Below are 23,218 nucleotides of genomic sequence, written 5' to 3'. Positions count from 1 at the left end.
CAGATACGCACGGGAAAGAAGGGGGTCGGAAAAGGCAGCCAAGCGCGCGGGGCGTTGGTGGCGGGCAGAGGCAGGTAGGGATGTGCGGAGAGTCAGACGCGCGCTTGAGACGTCGGCGAGTCAAAAGTAGGCTTTTTTCTTCTTTTTCCTTCTATTCTTTTGTTTCGCGGTAGACAGGGGATGCACCAGGTGGTTTCAGCAGGGATTGGGATGGTGCGGTCAACTATAGGCAGGCAGGAAGGTGAGTAGGTAAGAGTCAAATAAGATAGGTAGATATGAGTTGGCGCTTGAGTGAGGGACATCATACAGCCTAATGAGTAGAATATCTACAAGGACTGGCGCGTAAATGCACGCATGTACAAGCTATGAAGTGGAACAAGTCAGGCCCAAGAATCACCAAGTCGCGCTTCGAAAGATGGACACGAATTAGACCAGGCCTGTCCACAACTCCTCAACACCAGGCACAAGGACTTATCAACAATTTCCTCAACCGCATGCATCACTCACTCACAGACCACTACTCCATTTTCCACACTCAATTTGCCCTCTTCTTCATACCAACCTCCAGGCCCAGCGGCTTCCTCAAAAAGCCTTCGCGCGTCTCCATTTTGCCCTGGCGCAGTTCAAACTCATACCGGCGAAACACGGTGCTGACAATCAGGGCGAGCTCCATCTCAGCGACGTTGCGGCCGACGCACGCGCGCGGGCCGTAGCTGAAGGGAATGAATGCCGCCTTTTGGTCCTCCGTCACCGTCTCCCAGCGCTCTGGACGGAACTCGTCGGCGTCAGGACCCCACACGGCCGTCGAGTGATGCATCGTGTACGAAGGCACCGACACGACGGTCCCTGGCGGGAAGTAGCGTCCTTGGAACGTGAGGCCTGGCGCGGCGACAATGCGCGGCAGCCCGAGCGATGAGGTGCTGTGGATGCGCATCGTCTCCTTGATCACGGCGTCCAGGTACGGCAGGTCTTTGACCATGAAGAATTGGGGTAGTGTTTCAATGTCGGGGATGGCGGCGTCCAGCTCCGCCTGCAGCTTCTTGATTACCTCGGGATGCCGGAGGCAGTGGTATAGCAGAGCGCACGAAGTGTTGCTCGTCGTGTCCGAGCCGGCAATCAGTTGAGTTTGCGCCTCCGCTGTCAACTCTGCGCGGCCCATCTTCTCTCCGTTTTCATCTTTGCCCTCCATGAGCCGTGCGAGAAGGTCAACCCGATCAATCTTGTCGGCATTGTCAAGGCGTTGCTTGACGCGAGCAATGGCGATACCGGCGAGGTTTTCAATAGCTTCCATGCCCTGCGAGAAAAAGGGGTCAGGCAAGTGTTTCGCATATTTCTTCAGCCACGGGAGGCATCCAAGTGTGCTAGACTTTTGTTAGCGCGAATTCTCATCCAGCACGTGTTGACGTACGCAGAGACTTCTCCCCTCCGATTCAGCACCTGGATAGCTGGAGCAATTTTGGGCGGAGCATCTGGGCTCTCCCGAACCTCTGCATAGTCTCTGCCCTCCTTGAGCATACCAAAGGGAGCTCCAAAAGCCAGGTCTCCGATGATGTCAAAGGCAAGGTAATTGAACCACTGTAGAGCGTCCATGTGGGCATAGTCGCCGCCAGCCGACTTTGACATGCGGTCCCATTGGGCAATTAGGTCTTGAATGTTATTGTGCATGTACTGTTCAAACTGGCCAATGGATTTCGCGCTGAAGGTATGAGAGACGGTCTTGCGTTTGCGCGTGTGCTCGGCGCGGTCTCTGGTGCTGAACAATCCGCGCTGAATGGATACGAATGCTTCGTAGTATTCGCTAAATTTTGACTTAGGCAGGTTCTCATAGTCCAAATGGGGCTCCACTTACCTCTTCAAGTAGCCATTGCCGTGCCCATACACCAGCGGAATCGCGTCGGGGTCGGCTATAGAGACGTGGTGTGGCTGTATCCGCACAAACCTTCCAAGCCTCTTGTGCAAGTCATGGACAGCGAGGTAACGACGTCCCCGGCGGGTCTGCCATAGCAACCAGAGATTGGAGAACTGGGCAGGGAACGGAGCAGGGACATCGCGGAGGGCCTTGTTGTTGACGTACGGCACGACGTAGTAGAGGATGGCCAGGGCCAGGAGTGTCCAGGGACTGAATATCAAATCAACAATCATGGCGACTGTAGTGAGATTCCCAAAGAGGATTTGCTGAGGAGCAAAAGTCGGTCCAGAGAGAGTGTTGAGGTTGGAGGCCGAGCTCCAGCGCCGCGGGAGCTGAAGGATCAGGGGGAAGAAACAGTTGGCGAGTCTCGCTCCTGGTCTCAGTCGCAGTCGTGCAGTTGCGAAGGTATTTGTCGCAGTCGTACTGGAGCTGATATCTAGCTTAACGTCATGAGGGCGACCTTATAGCTAGGCATAGCGGCTTGCGACGGCGCGTCTCGCAGCTCGTGTGCCAGGTCGCAACCAATCAGCGGAGGACATGGCGCAGCCGGGTTTGCAAACCGACGAGCAGTGTCAAGTAGCCGAGAGCCGCCAGGACGCTTCGAGGGCCCGGCATTCGAGCTACCCCTCTCAACCCTCGTCATTGGAAATCTGGGGGTGGCGGTTGGTCGAGTCGTGGTTGGCCGGTGAAGCGAGGGAGGGGTCGCTGGGTAACGCGGGGGAGGGATTCGCCAGAAGACGAGGCCACCATGTAAAGCCAATCTAGGCATTGGGTGCGGCCATGTCTTGTTGATATTCCGAGCCTTCCCCGACTCAACAACCACACGGCCATCGCATCGCGTGGGTACCCTCTGCTGGCTTGTACCACGCCGACGACGACTACCGCGTCCCTCGGCTACCTCTCTCTCGCCTTCGACATCGGCATCTCTGCCAGGTGTACACGGAACAGACCTCAAGACGTATCCACTCTCAGCTCCATCAGCTCTGGACTCACAACCCGCAAAGCCGTCGTCAGCCTGATGCGACAGTTCGGCGGAAGTGTCTAGCTCCACCTGACTAAGACCCAGGGATCCGAAGGAACAAGAGGGCTACGGCCCCAGGCACGCGGGTCCAGCCATGGCATCTGGAATCCTCCTGGCCTTGCTTTGCTTCGGCTTCACCAGCGCCGCGTGTAGAACGGGACAGCTGCCGACGGGGCGGGAGGAACTCACCTACACTCGAGCACGCGATTAGAAGAAAAGACTTGTACCTATTATGCTGAATGAAGCTCACATCAAGGCTTGGTGGTGGAAAGCAATTGTATAACCAAGTGCAGTGTTTACGCGGATAGAAGCTTGAATGCTTCTTCTCACTTTCTCCTCGAGATTCTAGCCGAGTGTGAACGCTCCAGAGTGCTTCAGCACAAGGAAGCTTGGATGTTTTCTGGCTGCTCTTCAGTAGCGCCGCGACTCGGATTATTGTGTGGCACAAGTTTAACAACCAAATCTTTCATTCGCGATGAGTGCTTGATGCTTTGATCATTACCTATTCCTAGATGTAGTTGTGCGTAAACATTAGCCATGCAATCATGTATCCCAAACACCAGACATGCTGAAATCCAAACCAATCTACCAACCATCGCTTCATTCCCCATCAAGTCATCATTCAGGCCGTTGCCGTCTTTCTCTCCTCGCTTGCTCTTTTCATCTCCTCTGCCCACTCTCCAGTCGTCACATCCACGTCTACCCCAGTGACCTTTCCATTCATCTCGCCATCTTCGTTTTCCTCACCGCCAGCCTCTCTTCTCTCCTTCCGACCTATCCAAAACTCCACCTCCTCACATCCAGTCGGCACCCTGCATGCCTCCCTACACTCGCTCGGTGCCGTCCTCCAGATCACCTCCTTAACCTCTCGCCCCACCTTGTCCAGCATGTCCATGGCCCAGATCACGTCCAAGTGCTCGTACCCCTCAATGATCTTGCTGTGCACAACGTCAACGTACGGCTCGCGGCCGCGTTCAAAGCGTCTAAGAAGCCTCCGTCCGTCGACGAGGTCGTCGTTGCCAGCAACCCAAAACGCAAATGGAGGTGCGGACGGCCCGTACCATGAATACCGGGATCGCTCCGAGGCCGAGTTGCGTGTCGGCGATGGCGAAGGGCTGTGTCCAGGAGCAGGACTGAATGTCGAGTAATTGCGTGAAGGATGAGCGCGTCGAGAAGTTGGCCTGACGCTTTGGTCCTTGTCGTCATGGTTGGACTTGGCTGAGGAAGATGAATTCTCCTTGGCGTGCCGCTTGAATGCCGAATCGTGGTTGTAGTAGTTCCGAAGGGCATCATTCTGCTCCTCTTGCATGTCCTCCTTCTCCTCTGCTTCCTTTTCCTCGCGCGTAGCCAAAACGCATTTCTGGCGCGCGAAGCATTCGCGACCAAGCCACCATCGCATGCTCTCGGCGGACACGTAGACAGGAGACCACTGGAACATGCGGGGGCGCAAGTCCTTTTCCCAGCGATCGTCGCTCCAGTCAAACATGAAGCTGAAAATGCGGTATCCCAGGGCCCCGTAAATGCGTCCAGGCAATATCGAGTGCATGAACATCATTAATGGGATGAACGAGTGGATTCCAAAGATGATGCGGAACATCGCCGGGCTGATGATTTGCATGAATTTGAAGTAAATCTTGCCCACAAGGGGACCAGCATACGCGGCAGGAGCAAGGGCACAGAAGACGGATATTTTCTCGCCGAGCTCAGGGCGCTGGTCTTTTGCCAATGCAACAAATGTTTCCGTGGTCCCTTGCGAGTGAGCAATGAGGCCGAGTTTGGGGAATCCCGTTTCGTGGAGAACGCGACTGACGAGCGCTGGCAAGTCCATGACTCCCATGGCTCTGATATTCCAGGCCCACATTCGTGGGTCGTTGTAGCTGAGAAGGCTGTGTCGAGGTGTGAAGCCGCAACGGTTGTTTCCAAGCCAGACATCGTAACCCGATTTGGCGAGGTAAAAAGCAAGACTTTCCTCGTCATTGCAGGTGTAGGCCCCGGCCGACTGCAAAAGACCGTGGATCATGAGGATCGGATATCTTCTTTTCCCAAAAGGAAATTGAGAGCCATCTGGCCCTTCGTTGTTGAAAAGATCTGGAGAATTCGGGGCGCGAGTGGGAGAGTCTGCCGGACGATATTCGCGGGGGTTGTACAGATGCCACAGATCCAGAATGAAACCGTCCTCAGTCTGTACCTGAAAGACCTCGCAGTCCAGCCCTACGCGACGCGCGTAATATCCCACATCACAGGGAAAGGTGTCTGGACCTCCCTCTGTAGGCACGTATTCGCTGTTTTGGCCAGGAACGTCCTCTCTGTCAGGATTTCTCTCGTCTTGCGCTTTTCCCCTGTGTACCTTTTGTTTCCACGACCTCTCGGCCTCCTTTCGAGCCTGTTTCCTCTTCTTTTCCTCGTTGTAGAATGGTCGGTACATGTTCGGGTCCCGAAAAGTCATTCGTCTCCATATCGATTTGACCAACAACGGTGTGCTTGTGAATATGGCGCCCAAGAAGATGACGTAGAGGAAAAAGAATGATAATATGGCTGAAGATATGCGGAACCCAAGGCATTGTAGATCTCTCATCAATGACGGTGGTCCGTACATGGGCAGCGGAGGAAACAGAGGGTGCGTCTTGGACACAGGCACGGCCTGTCGTAGCGGGGCATCTGGCTCGGAAGACTGCTTGGAATGCATGCTCTCGGAAGCAGACCCTTTGGGTTGCCTACCATGGTTGGTTCCATTGCAGGTGCCGTTCTTTTGCGTGCAGTCGTGGATGCGATTGGCCTTTGGATCACCGTGCTCCTCGAGGTGATCCTTGAGGTTGTTCAACTTGATAGCCTCGTCGACAGGCACAGCAGGCAGGCGTCCACCATTTGCCGTCTCTATGACTGGGTCGCGACCCGTCACGAATCTTGCCTCGACCGCATGCGTGGATCCCGTCTGATCGTCTTCCTGCTTGTGTGTGTAGAGACCAAGGCGCTCCGACTGGTGGGCAAACTCGACGGCAGGCTCATGGATCGGCCGTGTTTTTTGCCTTGCTTTCTGGGCGACGAGGGTAGCCGAAGGCATGTCTATCGATTGCGGTCGTAGGAAGGGGTGTTGGAATGTGTGGGGGAGGTCATATGAATACAATCAACAACAAACGGCTCGGTTGGCATTAGGGAACCGGGGGTGGCGCTGGGAAAATATGGCTTGGTGGAAGGATCAAGTTGGCAGCGCATAGACTTCGGCTGGTGAAAGAGTAGTCCTGTGCCAGGATGACGAGGGTTTCAGTAGGATGGAGACCGTGACAGACCGGGAAACGAACAAAACGGCGGAGGATGACGTAGCGTCGCGCATTGGAGGAGGTGCAGTGTAGGGCGTCCCGCGTCGCCATCGCCATCCATGTGAAGCGGCATCCCTGGTGACCCTACCAAACCTTGGTAATCATCAGGATGGTTGTATTCGATGTCGAGCGGGAAAACAAGCCCAAATCCCGCCTGTGCATCTCCCTTCCTTCCTGCAGACGGGACCACGCAGTTGGCGACGACCTGAGCAGGCATCAAGTGAGCCATTCCTGCAACGCATCGCCCTTCGCCTTGTCGTAACTTGTACCGCAACGCAAGTCGGCTACCCGGCGTCCATCGTTTACCTCGGCACCTCAGCCATGCGGCGCGAGCTCCAACAGCCCGACGACCGTTGATGACTTGCGCCAACAGTTGCCCGTCTTCGCTTGATTCCTCCCGCCGCCAACCATGGCTGTGAATGCTATTGTCAACCAGCGCAAGAGACGACGGAGGAGGAGGCGCCAGGACAAGCCCGCTATATCCGCCCATCTGCTCCTCGACGACCGCGTCAAGGGCCATGTTGGCATCCTCTCCGACGACCTCTTTGTTGACCTCTTCCCCGGCGCTGTCAAGTCTTCTGGTACCGACTGACTCCAGCCTGTCAAAGCTGCTCTTGCTGACCTCCCCAGGTGACGCCTCCGTGCCCGCCCAAAACCGCATTCACCATGTGGCCATTACGCCCTGGCTACCCACTTCCGCCGTCTCTCCCTCGTCAGTTTCCTGGACCGTCGTTCCTGTTCGCGCTGCCGCAAAGGACGATGCTGCTCCGCGTGCCCATTCTTCGATCCAGTTTCCCGCCAGGTCCCTCGCTCTGCAGTCCTTTGTAAATACCCTCCAGGCTCTAAACCGCATGCCGCGCAAAGATACCCCAATTGAAATTCGTATTCTGGATGCCGTGCCGCTCGGATTGGATACTGTGTTTGTGAGCATCGACTCCAACGCGCTGAGCAAATTGGACGAGGTCAAAGAAAGGTACGGAGGCGGCTTCGGAGCGGGGAAGCCGAACGGAACAGTGGGCGAGAAGCCGGATCCTGCGCATCAAGAGCGTGAGTGGAGAGATGCGGTTCGCAAAGCACTGCAAGCGCCAAACATTGTGCACGCTGGAGATCAATTGCCGTTGCCCATTGCTGGACATCCAATCACTCATCAGACTCCCCCGCCCGCCAAAGTTTTGTCTTGTGAGCCTGTCGCGCAAGGGTTGCTGCTCCCGAGCACGCGCGTCGTAGTGCTACAGTCCCGCAACGTCAAGTCATCTGCGGCAGCTCGCGCGGTAGCACCCAGTCCTCGAAGATTGGGCGGCTCAAGCGATGACGACGACACTACTTCGTTTTATTCTGCGAAAGAAGAGGGGCTGTCCACCGGCCCGTCCCCACCTTCCGATGAAGATGCGTCTGCCACCGACCACTTGGAATCCGAGGCTTCTGGAACAGAGGCGGACGATCTTTCAGACGACTCGGAGGACATGATATCCCTGAGCGCTCCAAGTCTCCCCCCCCAGTCCTCTGGCGTGCTATCTGCATGGACTTCGGCCACTCCACGAGCTGGTGATGCTGCAAATGGCATCATGAGCCCTGGGGCGGGTTCGGTGTACTCCACATTCACCTCCGGAACCGCTCGTGGAGCAAGCCGCAGAGTATTCAAAGCAACAGGATTGCTTGAGAAGATCCCAGAAGAGATGCTGCACCCCAAGCCAGGGTCTGATGACGACGAAGAGGCTCGTGTTTTTGTCGAAACAAACATGCTTGTCAAAATTGGCTGCTTTTCTGGTGACTGGGTGCGCATCGAGCCGTCAGAAGAGCCTCGGGGTCACGGGCTCAGCTCGTGGGGACTGAGCAGCGCTTTTGGAGGCGATGAAGAAGCAAAGGAATTTCGAGCAGTCAAGATATTCGGGCTTCCTGAAGTCATGTCCAAGAAGCGAGCGCGCTACTCCGTGGGTCGTGGGCATCAAAGACATTTTAGCCATGCCAATCACGTCTCCATCCAAAGTGGTCAAGCATACCTCTCCCCTATACTCCTAACAAATATCGGCAATCCCTCTCACTTGCGCATCTCAGCCCTTCAATCTTCCACGTCTAGCCTGCCAAAAGCGTTCAACAAGCAGCCGAAAATCACTGCTTCTTCATTGCCTTCTTTTGCTGCTGAAGTTACCATTGTCAAAGTCTCTACGCCTCTCTCGATGGAAAAGTCCCTGCAGCCAAGTCTCTTTACGGGGCTGAAGGACTTTTTCGAGCAAAAGCGTCGCATTTTGAAGAGCGGTGACCTTGTAGCGATTGCTATTGACGAGGACTTGGGCAGAGCCGTTTTCCAAGGCTCGACTCCCGAAGGCGAGATGGCAGCTGGAGAATTACTTTCTACAGCCAAAACCGACAATTCTTCAGACACTGGAAGCAGACCTAAGAGTGTCGCGTGGTTCAAAGTCGGAAGCGTTACACCAGCTGTGTCTGCAGAGGCTCACGAAAACGGCGATATCTCCAACGACATCTGGGGAGGAGTCGTCTCTGTGGATGCGACAAATACCAAAATGAAGCAGGCCGGCAGTGAGCAAGGCCGAGTCCCGTCAGCCATGTCGAATTCCTGGCAATACTACCTGAGAGCTAAACGGGCGCCCGCTTCTTCGGGTGGAGCCACGAGCAAACCTACGAGCATGTCAGACCTACCCAAACCTTACATCTCTGCTCTTCGTCGGCGCGTCCGAGAATTGGTGTCGGCCGCAACTAGCCCGCGCGCCATGCACCTTGGCCTTCCTCCGCTGGCCCTCCTCCTTACGTCTTCGCAACGTCAGATTGGCAAAACAACAACAGTCACCAAGGCCTGTGAAGATTTGGGCTTGCACGCATTCTCAATCGATGCCTTTGACATTCTGACCGAAGGCGCTGGCGGCGGAGATGTCAAGACGGAAACCACCTTGAAAGCGAGAGCCGAGAGGGTCCTAGCATGTGGTCCTGAACACACGGCTCTCGTAATCAAGCACATAGACGCTCTCAACGCGGACCGCATGGTCTCTGCGCTCAAAGAAATTCTTGCAGACTCTCGCGTTCTCATCGCAACGAGCACAGAGGCCGAAAAAATCCCCGATGGAATTCGGGGACTCTTTACGCACGAGCTGGAAATGTCTGCTCCTGATGAGGGAGAAAGAGAGGGCATTCTCAACAACATCGTCGAAGATCGTGGGATTAGGCTGTCGCCGGACGTAGATTTGTCGAACATTGCGGTCAAAACTGCAGCCCTCGTCGCCGGCGACCTTGTCGATGTCATTGACCGCGCCCTTGTCTTGAAGCGCAGCCGTCTGAACTCGTTGATTTCTGCTTCGAACAACGCCACACCCTCGGATGCACCTCTTACAATCCAAGACTTGGAGGTCGCTGGTGGCCCCTCCGCCGTCAGCTTGACATGTGCGGATCTCATTGCAGCAGTGGAAGCAGCCCGCAAGAACTTTGCCGACGCCATTGGTGCGCCCAAGATTCCCAACGTGCAATGGAGTGACGTGGGTGGTCTGGGGCACGTCAAGGATGCTGTGACCGAAACCATCCAGTTGCCTTTGCAAAGGCCAGAGCTCTTTGCTCGTGGCATGAAGAAACGAAGTGGCATCCTGTTCTACGGGCCTCCTGGAACGGGCAAGACACTGTTGGCCAAGGCGATTGCAACATCTTTCTCGCTCAACTTCTTCTCGGTCAAAGGTCCTGAGCTACTGAACATGTACATTGGAGAGTCAGAAGCCAATGTACGGCGCGTCTTCCAGCGCGCAAGGGACGCGAGACCTTGTGTCGTCTTCTTTGACGAATTGGACTCGGTGGCTCCTAAGAGAGGCAACCAGGGAGACAGCGGCGGTGTCATGGACCGCATCGTGTCCCAACTTCTGGCCGAGCTGGACGGCATGAGCGACGGAGACGGTGGCGGCGGCGGCGTGTTTGTCATTGGTGCTACCAACAGACCAGACTTGCTGGACCAGGCGTTGCTGAGACCGGGTCGTTTTGACAAGATGCTGTACCTTGGTGTTAGCGACACTCACGACAAGCAGTTGACCATCTTGGAAGCGTTGACACGAAAGTAAGTCTCCATCACCCCATCGATCACTGTGCTCCGTTGCTAACTCGCACCAGATTTACCCTCGACCCCGAACTAAACCTCCACAATGTCGCCTCGTCCCTCCCCTTCACCTTCACCGGTGCCGACCTCTACGCCCTGTGCTCCGACGCCATGCTGCACGCCATCACGCGGCAAGCCCGCGCCGTCGACGCACGCGTTGCGTCCATCAACGCGTCGCGCGCCGCCGAGACACCGCCCAAGCCGCCCATCTCAACGGCTTACTTCTTCGACCACTTTGCCGCCGACACCGACACGGCCGTCGTCGTCACCGAAGACGACTTTTTCTCGGCTAAGCGCGAACTCGTGCCCAGCGTCAGTGCCGATGAGCTGCAGCACTACGAGCGCGTCAGGCGGACCTTTGAGGAAGGTGGAAAGGAGAGTAAGAGTGTGAGTGGAGGTGGTCAGGCACAAGGGCAGGTGCTTCCACCTCCGGCTGCGGGGCTGAGGATATCGCCCGCGGCACCTCCTGCTGGGACGACTCCGTCTGCCGATGGCAAACAGCCAAGCGCCGTGTCGAGCAACGGCAAGGGTAAAGGCAAGGGCAAAACCGCCGCTGCCGCTGCCGCGGCTGGTCCTGATGCGCAGCCAACCAGTGAACCAACCAACGGAGGCGGCGTCCTTCACAATGTGCGAGAGGTCTCGCCTGACGATGATGGCGATGAGGACGAGTACGTCATTCGAACTGACCACCTCATCAATGGAAGCAGCAATGCGGCGGCGACGACAGTGGTCCAGGGGGATGCGAATGGCGAGAGCAAAGGAAAAGGCAAGGGAAAGGGGAAGGGCAATTATGACAGTAGCGGCTTTGGCGATGCGGCCGAAGGCGATGAGGACATGTATGCCTAAGCCCATGGACCGAGCCTTTGCGAAACGCAAGCGTGAGGAAGTGAAAATTCTCCCCGGGCACAAGGTTGTTTGGTCGAAAGACTCGGGAGTTGCTTGGACCCTGGATCTATCCATCACAGCAGACCTGCGTTGTTGGCGGGCTTCTGCTGCTGCTGCTCATCTTGTTTCTCGTCAATATCCAAAATGTACGACAGACGTTGGAAGTCTTTCTCTCATGGTTATGCGTGCGTCTTATCTCGTCGTGCCTTGGGACCAGCTTGCTCGATTGAACCAGCTACGTGCGCTGCAGGTTCCAAAACCAAACTCCAAGGAAAGGCCCGCTCATCAAACAATATGTGGATAGGCACACACAAAGAACGATGATGCACGCAGGTCGGAAGCCGTGACAACACAATCAAGCTCCTGGTCCAGAAGGAGAAACTGCTTGCAAGAGTACATGGCAGGATGTAGGAAGAAACGCGCGCACAGTGGATCGTGTCGAAAGAAATGAGACCTTCCGGCAATATGTGCGCACCTAGGGAGCATTCATTTACGACTGTGGCAGTCCAGAATTTCCAGCCCTCGAACGCTCTGGAATGCTCCTCCCCACCCAAAATGCGCTGGATCAGCGTAGCGTTAGTTTGGCTTGAATGATGATTTTCTCGTGAATCGTCGTCTGTTGAGATGGATGCAGGAATGCTCCATTCCTGCTCCGCAATCTCTTGTGGTTTGTACGCGTGCCACGACGTTTGCTTCCAAGCCTTGTGTACGCAGTGATTCAGCTGATGGTATACTTCCATGGTAGGGAAGATAGGTGGAAAGGTGGGTATGTGGGGTGTGCCGTCAACGCAGTTGGAGTGCCCGTGTATGACTTGCAAACGAAATAGGCGTCGTGAGAAATTTTTGGGGACAAGAGTCTGTACGGCAGTAGACACTACATATACACTCACAGTGAGACATCGGCAGCAGAAGTAAGCACATTCCCCTTACTGCCCCTTACCGTCCGAGAGTGCTGACGCTGACCCCTTCCCTTCCCTTCCTTCCCGTCCCCAACCTGAACGAACCTCCCGCACGGGAAAGAGCGCTCCCGACACCCGCCTGTCTCCCCAACCCGGACCCCTATCCATGTCCGCAAGTCTGGTTCCTGATAGGTAGGCGTGTGCGCGAGCACGGACGAGCCGACTCGAGCTTAAAACGCCCAAAAACTCTGCCACACGACGTGACGTATGTGGGGACAAGGATGGTGGTAGGGCGGAGGAGGAGGAAGAGGAGGCCCGGTGTGAGGGGAGAGAGGCTGCAGAGGCATCTCTCACATTGCACTCCTTGACGGAAAATCTCTTCCTTTCATCTAATTCCTCGGACGGCGGCGTTGTCGACCTTGATGATTGGAAAGAGAGGGAGTGGATGCAGCGATTGATTCTGGCCGGGAAGCGTTAAATAAGGAGTGGAAAAAACTGGGCTGACGACTTGGAGCAAGTCTACTCGTCTGCTTTTTGAGCCTGGAGCTTTCTAGGCGGCGGCGGCAACAACGGCAACAGAGCAGACAAGGCGTGGTGGGCGCTCAAGTGTACATGCGCTCGTCCTCACCAAGAGTGGCGTATCTGCACGTATCCAGCACGCTGGGACTGGGTCCAACCCGATATACGACGGGCGATGCGATGCGATGTGCGATGCGATTGCTTGAATGCCCTCGCTTGCTCGCCATCGCTTGATGAGGGCTGTCGTGGATACGTAAGGAATTGTGGCGGCCATGAGATCGCCGGAGACCAGCGGGATAGGTTAGGTTTCGATTGGGGGGGTTTGCCTGTGTGGGGTGGGGTCGGGGGGGTGTTTGTGGTCAAGCAAGTTGAGTTTGTTTATTCGGGGGGAGAGCAGAGCAAGACAGGGCGCGCGTCGCGGTTGGTTAGCGAATGGTCGGCGTTTGTAAGTGTCTGTACGTAGGAATTTGTATCTTGTCTGGTCTTGCGCGCTGTGACTACATGTACGTGTCCTGCCTTAGCGAACAGGTTAGTAGATGGAGAGACGGGGAGCCGGAGTATGTCGGGGGGCGCTCGAGGAAACGGAAGGAGGTTCGTTTATGCATATGAAGTGTTAATCGTCCCTATCGACATCCCACCTCTGGCCTGACCTCAACGAGCAGCGATACGTCGACGCCCGCATAGTTGACGACGACATTACAATGGCCGAATCATCGTATTTCCGGTCATGGCTGGAGCCAGATCACCTTCAGTCTACAAGAATTTGGGCGCGGAGCTTGGTAGCCGTAACGATACGAGGACAATTTTATTGACTTGGGCTTTTTTTTTTCTTCCCTTCTCCCCACCTTCCGCCTTCCTTCGAGAAAAAGCGGCGGTAAGCGGTTCCGCTGTTGCGCGAATTAAGCTTATTCGACGGGTCGAGGGAATGACTCGATGCCGCTGCCGCGGAAGGTGAAAGTTTGGCCAGTGCAAATTTTTGACAAGGGGATTGCGATTGCGAATGGAAAGTCGATTGATGGACGCATGTGTTCTCATCGTGTGCTGGGAGCAATGGTAGCCCCCTAGGCGCATTATCATGGTGAGATGAATGACTGCTCCCTAAGTCCAGCCTCGATGATGTAGCGAATGACTGCTCCTTCGGCCCAGCTGCAGTGCTGGGAGTCGAATAAGCAGGGAGCAAGCTGTGATGCTGGTAATCGAGCTTTGTCTTTCCCATATCCGCGCGAGGATCGGTCTCGTTGTTCCTCGATGAAGGGGGATACGAAGCCTGAGCGTATTCACCTACGCCTGTGACATGAAGTTTCCATGCCCCTGATGCGGGCGGGCCACTCGTTTCCAACCAAACCTGGTTCTTTGCACATCAATCCGCATCCAATAGCAGCGTATTCGAGATCCCGCCTTGAGCTTCTCCACTGAACCAAGACAGGCGCAATCGTCGCGGATGCGCCACTCCCAATCTCCAAGGCAGTCCGTGTCGTTCGTGTTCCGCAAAACACCAACCAGAGCGGCATTGTAAGTGGTTGCGCGTTCCGGGGGGGGCCGCGACAGCTGCAACGAGTGGCCCTCGTAAAAAGCCAACGAAAACGTTTGCCTCGCTGATGTTCCCCGCCGCCCACGTTACCTCTGCCCACAGTTGCCCCTCAGCAAATGCACCGCCATTGGCAAAGCGAGAGCGCCCAAGCCTCAATGGCCTCTGAGGGCAGGCAGACGCGGCCGCCGAGGGCCGCTGAGTCGTCGGCAACGCCGGCCACGTCAATGATCCCGACGTGATCTTCGATGCGCCCCTAGCACGCGCGGGCTCGCACATACGGGAGGCGGACCCGCATGCGATTTCGATGACGGTACGACTGGGAGCGACAGGATTCTAGTCTGGGGGTGTTGGCCAAGGACAAGGCATAAGAGGACAGACAAAACAGAGCAGCGCGCGTCGGCGTCGCAAGTAGCAGTCGTACCCACTGGAGCAGGTTCGCTTATCTTGACCGGGTTTGCAGCGTGGAAGGCCTGGCAGCGCGCAGATCATGGCCTGGCAAAAGGACGCACATGGTCAAGTCGGGCGCCACGACACAGCCACGCATTTGTTCCGGACGAGCCGATAGCCGCAGCTCGGTATCGTGGTATCCTAGCCACAGCTGAGGGCGAGAGAAGGCGTCACGGCAGGCATGGGCCATGTTGGGGGTTGGGCGGTGGGGTTTCAGCCTGGCCTGTAGGTACCCGTCCAGCAACAGCTGTCTGGCCGGTTGGGTTGTTCTGTAGGTCCAAAGTATCGTTGCAAAGCGCCGCCGGGCGGAAGCGGACAGCGACTGGGATGTGCTGCATGCGGAATCAAATTTCTGCAGAGGCTCGGGTCGATTGGACAAGGAAGCGCCATGGCGTGACTAGCGAGAGCATACACGACGCAGAAAATGCACAGAGGGTCGGCAATTGTCGTTTGCTTTGGAGGAAGACGGATGCGATGGGTGGTGGAATGGAAAACGTCGTCGCGGCTACATGGCTTGGCGTACCAGCCACTTGGCCCGAGGGGGCCGGGAAGGAGTAGAGCAGAGCCCCTGCGAAGCTGGCTTCATACAGGACCCGTCTCGAGCTGTTTTTAGACGAGAGAAAGGCACCACGTGCACCTGTACGTGTAGCGTGCATTGCTGAATCGTGCGCAACTCGTGGATGCCACGGAGTCCTGGAGTCGTCGCTGGAGGTGCTGTGGCGCGTACTGTGCCTGTTCCTGTCGATCGCGTAGAAAGCTTTGTCGACAGAGGCAGCGCTGTGACCAAGGCACGGGTGAGGCTGTGAAGTAGGGACTGGAGCGGATAAGATGGACACGAAAGCGGTGAGCATTGCAATTCGAGCGTTGGAGGCGAGGGTGATGGGGAGCGTTCATCAGGCTTCCAAGAGGCTCAGAGCACAGCAAGGCAAGGCAAGGCAAGGCAGGGACGGGGACGGGGATGGGGACGGGGGACCGTGGACCGTGGACCGAGAACAGAAGGACGGGAGCTCTCGAGGGGAGGAGAGGCTCGAGGAGAGAACAGGTGACATTGTGGATGTTTTGTTTGAAGCAATAGAAGAGGTGCGGTGCTGACAGACAGACTGGGTAGGGTAAGGTAGGGTAGGGTAGGTGACGTCCAGAGGTGAGTGAGCCAGGCCTCCAACTCTCCCGCCGCCCGCCGCCGCCGCCGCCCCCTCGTCGCTTCGTCACGCTGCATCGCTTGTCTTAACCAAGTTGCTTCGCCACATTTTGCCTACCTACCATCGCTCCTCGACGACTCCACCCACTCACTCACTCCTCGCCATCCAGTTTGTCTCCCCCAGCCCAGCCTCGACCTCGACCTCGAACCCACCCAAGGCCCGGCTCAAGCTGTGCGGCGCCAATTTCCATCAACCGCCGTCTTTGACTCCCACGCCCAGTGCCTTGCTTGGCCCAACGCGGGTGCAGGGCTCCCGTCAGGTCAGTAGTCCCGTCCTCAGCCACCGGCCATAACATCATCACCAACACCGCCATCACCAAACATCGCTCCCACCACCTTTTTCCCACCTCTTCTTTTGTTCTCCCCTCTAGCTCGTGCCTATCCTTCCGCCCTCCCCTCTCCAAAATCCATCACTCGTGTTCCCTTCACCCGCGCTCTTGGCCCTGGTCCTCGTCTTGCTGCGCTTCCCTGCTGTCCACGAAAGCCTTGCAGCAGCGCCTGTCGCATGTCTCGACATCCTCGACCATAGCTGATCCCCGTCCCACTAGCCTGCTGCTTCGTCGTCTGGCGCTCATCTCGTCCCTCTTCCGACGACTTTCTCGTTCGGGCCCGGCCTTTGCGCGCGAGCCACCTTGAGTTCAATTGCTCTCTCAGCGATCAGCGACAACACCCGCGGCTCGACAAACTGCCGCCTCTCGCCCCCCGCGCCGTGCACTCCCGACTCTGCGAACTCGTTGATGGCTTCTCGCGTCGAAATGCGCCGCCTTTGACCACGACCATCGGGGACATTTGGCAAAAAAGAAAAACATTCCCTCCCGCCTGCCGCAGCCCCTTCGAGCCTACTACAGCTTGGACCCTTGCGCCGCAAATATTCGGTAAGTAGCCGTACTGCGCCCAGTCAGCTCAACCGAGAGCCGCAAGCCCTTTCCTCAGACGAGCAACAAACTCAGTCGGCGCCGCGTAACCCCGCGATTCGCTCCTCGCCAGCGCGTCCACATTGCTGATGGCCCCTCAGGATTCGTTCGTCGGCTGCTCATTGACTTGTAGCCCTCGTACATTCCGCTCTTCTCCCTCCTCTACACGTCCACCACATGGCATCTACAGGAGCCTTCACGCCCTCCACGCACGCCGGCCCTTTCCATTCCGCTCGCGCCGCTCCAGACACGCCCACATCCGTGTCTCCTGTTGACCCGCCTCTCGGCGGTGCCAACTCGTTCAAACCTCAGACCTCCCAAAACCCTACCATTGCCTTGGACCCGAGCTTGCCCTCGCCCACCACGAGCACGCGCACGCCAAAGTCTCCAGGCTTCAAAACAACACGCACCTTTTCTCCTCAGCCGCTCACTGGCGCGGCGGCCATGGCTGAGGACCGTCGGCTCAGGGAAGAGAGGAAAAGGGAAATCTCCAATCAAACATCCCCCAACCCGGCCATCAGCGCCTTGACAAACCTCCTTGGCGACAACGGCATGACCAAAGCTCGCGACGCCCCTGCCGCCGCGACCACGCTTAGCGAACCCCTCGCCAAGGCGGCCAAAAACATATCAATTCCAGACTCGGTGGCCGGTGGTGAAAACATGCAGACGAGCCCAGTAAGTGTATCTAGCTTTGGCTCTTTGGACAGCACAACTGCTGGGACTGCGACGGCCAATGCCACAGACACGGCGCCTGCTGGGCCTGGGCAATTCGGGTCTGGCGGCATGCCAGTCACCGACGGCTCCCGTGATTCGGGTGTCGCTGCCAATTCAGGTCCTCAGCCGGGAGAAGGCTTCAACAACAATCGCTCTCAGACCTTTCCAGTACCGGCGCCACCAGATCATGACCAGCGCCAGCCCACGAGGGTGCTCAGCATGCCAATGGCTGGCTATGGTCAAAACAACAGCCCGAGGTCTCCCAGCACCACCAAACGACACAAGTGTCCCTATTGCGCTACCGACTTTACCCGCCATCATAACCTCAAAAGCCACCTTCTTACCCACAGCCAGGAGAAGCCCTACGAATGCCCCACTTGTCAAGCGAGGTTTCGCCGTCTGCATGACTTGAAACGCCATACGAAGCTTCATACTGGTGAACGGCCTCACACATGCCCCAAGTGTGGCCGCAAGTTTGCCCGTGGCGACGCGCTGGCTCGGCACAATAAAGGACAAGGGGGCTGCGCTGGCAGGCGGTCGAGCTTTGGCGTCGACGAGGATGGAGAAGGGAAGAACGAAGAGGGCATGGACGGCCTTGTTTATCATGGCGACGGCGGCGACGATGACAGAATGGACGAGGATGACCCTTCGCCTCGCAGGGTCAGTGAACCGTCTTCAAAGGATCGCTCTGGCTCGCATTCGTCGTATCAGCAGCACTCGAGCACATATCCTCCAGTACAGGGGCGTCCTGCGGGCAACAATGTGCGTCCCATGTATCCCCCGAGCTCGACGGGCGCCCCAACATCGCGAGACCCATCTGGGCACCCAAGCCCAAAGACCATGGGAACTAGTCTGTCTTCTGTGCACTACGCTGGTCAACAGCAAGCCCCGCCCGTATTCCAACAAGGCGGCATGACCGAGTCTCCGAAACCCATTTCGCCTGGTCAGATTGAAGCTCAGCGCCACCAAGGCATACTCGAGGGCGCCATACCGGGCGGCCGCTCTCCAAACATGCCACAGCAAGCTCACCAGCAATACCAACAAAGAGGTATTGGAAGGGGTTCATCCCCCATGAGCCTCCCTCCTCCAGTTAGCACCTCACACGCGCCCGGCCCTCACCTTCCTTCTCTCCCAGGCCTCTCCAACGACATGCGCATACCTGTGAACAAGATGAGCGCTGGACACCAAAAGGCGGGATCTCAGTCTGGTCAGCCTGGCCCCAGCATGCTCCACAACCAAATTTCTGCATCGGGCGGCTCGTCGAACCAGGGCAGCTTGTCGAGCCACGGCCCCAGCAGCGGCGGAAGCCTGCGCGAATACTTTGGTGGCCGTGAACCCGATCTCTGGGAGTACATCCGAACCCTGGAGCAGCGCATGGTGAGAGGACAGGACGAAGCTAATGCAAGAATAATGGCACTACAAGACGAAGTTGCGCAACTGCGGGCGCAGCTTTCGCCACAACAACAGGGCCGCTAATTCACCAAGGACGGAAGATCCGTGGTTTAATGTTCCTTAACGCGTTGTACTATCATACTGGCGCCGGTGGAGTTTTACCATCCATCCACATCAGGATCGGCCCAAGGCGTCAGGAGTGCTGCCAAAGTCCAGTACACGATGGCGACTTTGCAAAGAACATTGCGTGTGGGTTTGCTTGGAGCGCTGGGACGGTTGGCCACCCACGAAAGCAGGGGGAATTTGGCGTTTTCACTGTCAAGATCGAAGCAAGGCGGTCGAATCTTCTCTCGCGACGTCTCCTTTTCAGCTCATCGTCGGTAGAATTCTTTTTCCTTTTTGTTTCCTTCTTCGTCGTCTAACTGCGAAAAAAGTTGGGTGTGCATGCTGGAGAGGTCTTCAAGTCCTTGTCTCGCAGCTTACCGTGCTAGGCTCACTACAATCGTACTGTACAACACCATCATCAGGCTTTTCTGTCGGGCTTTTCAAGCGTGGATGCGTCCCACGGCCAGGTTACGACTTTCTTCGTTGTTCATGTTTGTTATTTGCCGCTCAATCGTCTTTGTTATCCTTTTGCATCTCTGGTTGAAGCCGTTCGATACCTATTTTAGCTTTTTTCCAAAGAGATGAATTGGGCCTGTGACGTTCGCCTCTAGAAAATTTCCTTCTACAAGTTCATGACGGCGATGAGCGTTCTAGTCCTGGCCTGTCTCACGACTTCGACACTGCTTGGCAAAACTTCAAACCGGTAGGCCATTTGATTCAGACAGCTTTTTGTTCATCTTCCACCAACTGACGTGACGCAGAAACCGTTGTCGCTCATGGATGCTTTTATAATGTCCGAGTTCATCAACAAACCGCTTGATGCCAAGGTCCCAAGCCAGTGCGCCGGTCACACAAACCTTTGTCACGGCTGCTCCTTGCGCTCCAGTATCCAGCACGTTGGAGCTGACGTCGACGCATCCGTTCGCCCTGGCTGCGACCTCGACGCGCTTTGTCTCCCTCTGCGTGCCATTTAATCAAAGGGAGCGACGAGATTGGCCCGGTCGAATTCTCCAGAAGTTCTTCCTTCCTACAGCACGCTCGACCAGAATATTGCTGTCTCGCGTGAATTGTACGACTTCATTTTTCTTGTCCTCGACGGCAATTGACATAGGTGGCTTGTTGCGCCGCCAACAGGTGTGTCGGTCCAATATTTTCCAGCCATCGTGGCTTGCTGCCAGCCCCCGTTACGAGCTGCTGTTTTCTTGCCGTCGCCTCGCCGGCAACCTGTCCCAAAATGGCGCAGATTTTCGGGATGCACAGTGGCAAGGTGGTGCTGCCTCTCTGGTTTCGCGTCGTGCGTGGCGTTCAAGTCGTCCTCGCGATCATCATCCTTGGCCTCTGCGGCTACGGTATATCGGTCGACGGAGCGCAGGTGGTGAGTATTGGCGGTGGTGGCCTCTCGGGAGAATTGTAACTGATTACTCTGCGCCTCGCAGCTGCGGCCGGCTCTTATTCTTGCCTTGATCACGGCCATCCTTACCCTTCTCCCAATTGTGCCGCTGACTTTTCCGCTCGCCGGTTCGCGTGGCGTTTTTCACCCGGTGGGATCGCTCGCCCTCGACTCGATTGCCACGATTCTTTGGCTTGCAAGCTTGACTGCACTCGCAAGCTATGAGCGCATTTACAGCGGCATACGCCACTATGGCGACGGCACGTACTTTGGATACTACTACAGCGTCAGTAGCGTGTCCAGGGCCTGGAAATGCGGCGTTGCCGCGGCAGTCTTTGCTGCTTTTGAACTGTACGTCGGCGGTCCATGTCTTACTCTGCTTCCATCCTCTTCCATCCTAACCACGTGTGCACCACCAAATGCAGGCTCCTCTTCCTTGCCACTCTGCTATTCTTCGCCTATTCCTTCCACCACCATGTGGCTGGGACGCAGCCGTCGTCGGTCTTCCGCACCAGCGGATTCGGCACCGCCAGCGTCACCAAGGATGAAGAGCACGCCATGACGAACACGGCGCCCACCTCGCCCTCGACGACGCACGCTGTACCCCATGCCACGAATCCTCCCTACCCGACGGGCAACGCGTACGAGGTGCCACCGCCGCCGCTCCATGTACCTACTGGCCCGGCCCGCGACTCTGCCGTGTCGCCATTGCACACGGGTCACCAAGCACCACCACTACCTCAGCCTTCTACCGTCCAGGCATTGCAGCATCAGCAACCTGAGCAGAACCCCATTCGGTTTGACCCGCAGCCTCAGTCGCAGCCGCCACCAACCGTCACGTCTCCCAAACCAAAGGGCAGATATGTGTACCAGCCCGTCTACGTAGCCCCTGAGCAGCTCGAGCGGCATGACAGCAAGGTCAATATCCAGGCGCTGCCGAGCGGACCGCAGACTTGCTCCTGTCATGCGGATGCCGCGGTTTTGGACAGGAGTGCCGAGGTGGCTGTCGTCGAGTCGACGTCCAATATGGCTACCCCTACCATGAACACCCCGTCTCTGGCGATCCATCCCCCTTTGCCCCTGACCCCTGACGAGACAACGTCGAATGGGGGTGATCACTTTCCTTCCGGTGTGGGCGATGATGTCGTGTCGCCGCTCGGACAGGCCCCAAAGCCTCAAATGCTGCAGCAGCCTCGACCATCCGCCGTCCCCCATCAACACCAATACCATCAGCAACAGCAGCAACAGCGGCCACCGGTAATGCCGCACCACGCACGCTCCCTAACCCTCTCCCCGCACTCCCTCCCCCCACCCATGCGTTCCCCCCACCACCCCCGTTCCCTCTCCATAACGCACCCGCTGGCGCCGAACCCGCCCTCGCGCTCGGCGTCGCCCAACTCGCCATCTCCCTCCCTCTCTCGCCCCGGCATGCCGCTCCGCAGCCTCAGCGCCTTGTCGACGCCAACCACGCGGCCCAAGTCGCCGTCGTCATCCATGGCGCCGTACGCGCCCCTGGAGCACCCGCTGTCCCCCAAGCCGCCCGTAGCCCGCGCCCACAGCAGCAACAGCCACATCATGAACGGTAACACCGACAACAGTTTTCAGCAGCAGCAGCAGCAGCAGCAGCAGCGCCTCGCGTTTCCGCAACAGCAACAGCAGCGCCCCACGACCAGCGCGTCGAGCGTGGCGACGCTGTCGCGCTTCCACTCGGCGTCTGCTGGCGACGGCGGCTGCTGCGAGGATGAGAGGGATCGGTTGACGGGGTTGCCGCGAGCGCCGCCGGGCGTCGATTTCGAGGCCAGCGGGGCGTTTGCTTTTGGCGGCGGCGGCGGCGGCGGCGGTGGCAAGAAGGGACCGAGCCAAGAGGACAGGGAGAGGGAGAGAGAAAGGGGGAGGTGGGAAGGGGAGGTCGAGGGCGTGCCGAGGGGCGTTGAGTGGATGGTTTGTCGGACGTAGAGAAGTTGAGATGGGACAGAAAAGGAGAAGAGAGGAGCGGAGCAAAAGGGGCATTGGTGGATTGGGTACAGACAGACATGTTTCTCACTCACTCGTTTTTCACTTAGCCACCCAACCCCCGATTGTACGAGTACCTAGACAGGACAGGTTCAACAAAAGCTACGAGGAGTTGTTTAGAAGGAAAAGCACGCTTCACTTGGAGACGTCTGGTTCTCGTCTAGATGGGTAGCAGTCCTCAGGAATAGAATGGATTGCATCACTAAATCAACCATGTCCATCCTCACCAACATAATCAACAACGTGCTGCTTCGATTGATCCGCCATCGCCCGTCCATCCATACAACTGAGGTATTCCAGCTCCTCCTCTACGCCCCTCCCTCCCTTCCTATCCACACCTCTCTTCTGTACTCATCGCCGCTTTCGCTTCCATGTTTCTTTCGTTTCTTACCCACGGCTCATCTTCCCTCCTCCTTCTCCTCTTTCTCCTCCTCTGTCGCCGCACTGCAGATGAAGCAACTTGGCCTTCATCTTCCCTTGTATTCAACCTCATTATCCGTACCCTCGGTTCCCCTTCACCTCTTGTCGCATCCAAAAGTAGAGGAGCGAAGACTAGGAGAAGAAAAGTCAAAGTGACTCGCACGATTCGTGACCAAGGAGATAGACACACCAAAAAGAGACAGAGTCGAGAGAAGGAAAAGAAGGGACGCAAGAAGGGGAGGATCCTGAGCAGAAACGGAAAGGGGAAGCAAAAGGGAAAGGAAAGCAAGAGATTTGAATTCCACCTCCTCTCTCAAGCCACCAAGCCAACAACACAATCAAAAGGGTCTCGCTTCCGAACCACTCCCACTTTCCATGCTCCGTCTAACCTTTCTGTCCTCTTCGCATTCTTCATCCACAAACCAATCCCCAACATGCCAACTCGCCAACTCACTCA

At 56.8% G+C, this 23,218-nt stretch overlaps 6 protein-coding genes across 6 annotated transcripts; 4 read left to right on the top strand and 2 right to left on the bottom strand.

Annotated features, from left to right (window-relative positions):
* Positions 1-293: 293 nt before the first annotated feature.
* J3D65DRAFT_614935 (cytochrome P450 3A3) lies at positions 294-2,333 on the bottom strand. The gene is made up of 3 exons (XM_066799268.1): positions 1,850-2,333; positions 1,409-1,798; positions 294-1,361 (listed from the first exon to the last, which is right to left on the bottom strand). Exons 1-3 carry the CDS (start codon positions 2,140-2,142, stop codon positions 536-538), a joined length of 1,509 nt encoding a protein of 502 aa, XP_066659072.1. The 5' UTR covers positions 2,143-2,333; the 3' UTR covers positions 294-535.
* A 1,219-nt stretch (positions 2,334-3,552) lies between these two features.
* J3D65DRAFT_548199 (Alpha/Beta hydrolase protein) lies at positions 3,553-5,991 on the bottom strand (the record flags this gene model as incomplete). Its single annotated transcript, XM_066796894.1, has 2 exons — positions 3,553-4,008; positions 4,117-5,991. 2 exons carry the CDS (start codon positions 5,989-5,991, stop codon positions 3,553-3,555), a joined length of 2,331 nt encoding a protein of 776 aa, XP_066659071.1.
* Positions 5,992-6,350: 359 nt separating this feature from the next.
* Positions 6,351-11,383, top strand: J3D65DRAFT_614930 (peroxin 6). Its single transcript, XM_066799267.1, has 3 exons — positions 6,351-6,828; positions 6,878-10,295; positions 10,349-11,383. The coding sequence occupies exons 1-3, from the start codon at positions 6,657-6,659 to the stop codon at positions 11,178-11,180; spliced, it is 4,422 nt and encodes a 1,473-aa protein (XP_066659070.1). The 5' UTR covers positions 6,351-6,656; the 3' UTR covers positions 11,181-11,383.
* Positions 11,384-16,816: 5,433 nt separating this feature from the next.
* J3D65DRAFT_644389 (uncharacterized protein) lies at positions 16,817-18,917 on the top strand (the record flags this gene model as incomplete). The annotated part of the gene is made up of 2 exons (XM_066802149.1): positions 16,817-16,895; positions 17,119-18,917. The coding sequence occupies 2 exons, from the start codon at positions 16,817-16,819 to the stop codon at positions 18,915-18,917; spliced, it is 1,878 nt and encodes a 625-aa protein (XP_066659069.1).
* Positions 18,918-19,472: 555 nt separating this feature from the next.
* Positions 19,473-20,608, top strand: J3D65DRAFT_614919 (uncharacterized protein). The gene has a single exon (XM_066799266.1). The coding sequence runs from the start codon at positions 19,758-19,760 to the stop codon at positions 20,400-20,402; it is 645 nt and encodes a 214-aa protein (XP_066659068.1). The 5' UTR covers positions 19,473-19,757; the 3' UTR covers positions 20,403-20,608.
* J3D65DRAFT_228252 (uncharacterized protein) lies at positions 20,549-22,407 on the top strand. The gene has a single exon (XM_066794653.1). The coding sequence runs from the start codon at positions 20,695-20,697 to the stop codon at positions 22,282-22,284; it is 1,590 nt and encodes a 529-aa protein (XP_066659067.1). The 5' UTR covers positions 20,549-20,694; the 3' UTR covers positions 22,285-22,407.
* The last annotated feature ends 811 nt before the right edge of the window (positions 22,408-23,218 follow it).

The sequence above is a fragment of the Phyllosticta citribraziliensis genome (genome assembly GCF_038025025.1).
Source record: "Phyllosticta citribraziliensis strain CPC 17464 chromosome Unknown J3D65scaffold_2, whole genome shotgun sequence".
Classification (NCBI taxonomy): Eukaryota; Fungi; Ascomycota; class Dothideomycetes; order Botryosphaeriales; family Phyllostictaceae; genus Phyllosticta; species Phyllosticta citribraziliensis.
Note: the sequence above shows the minus strand (reverse complement) of the source record. Positions and strands in the feature narration are given on the sequence as shown.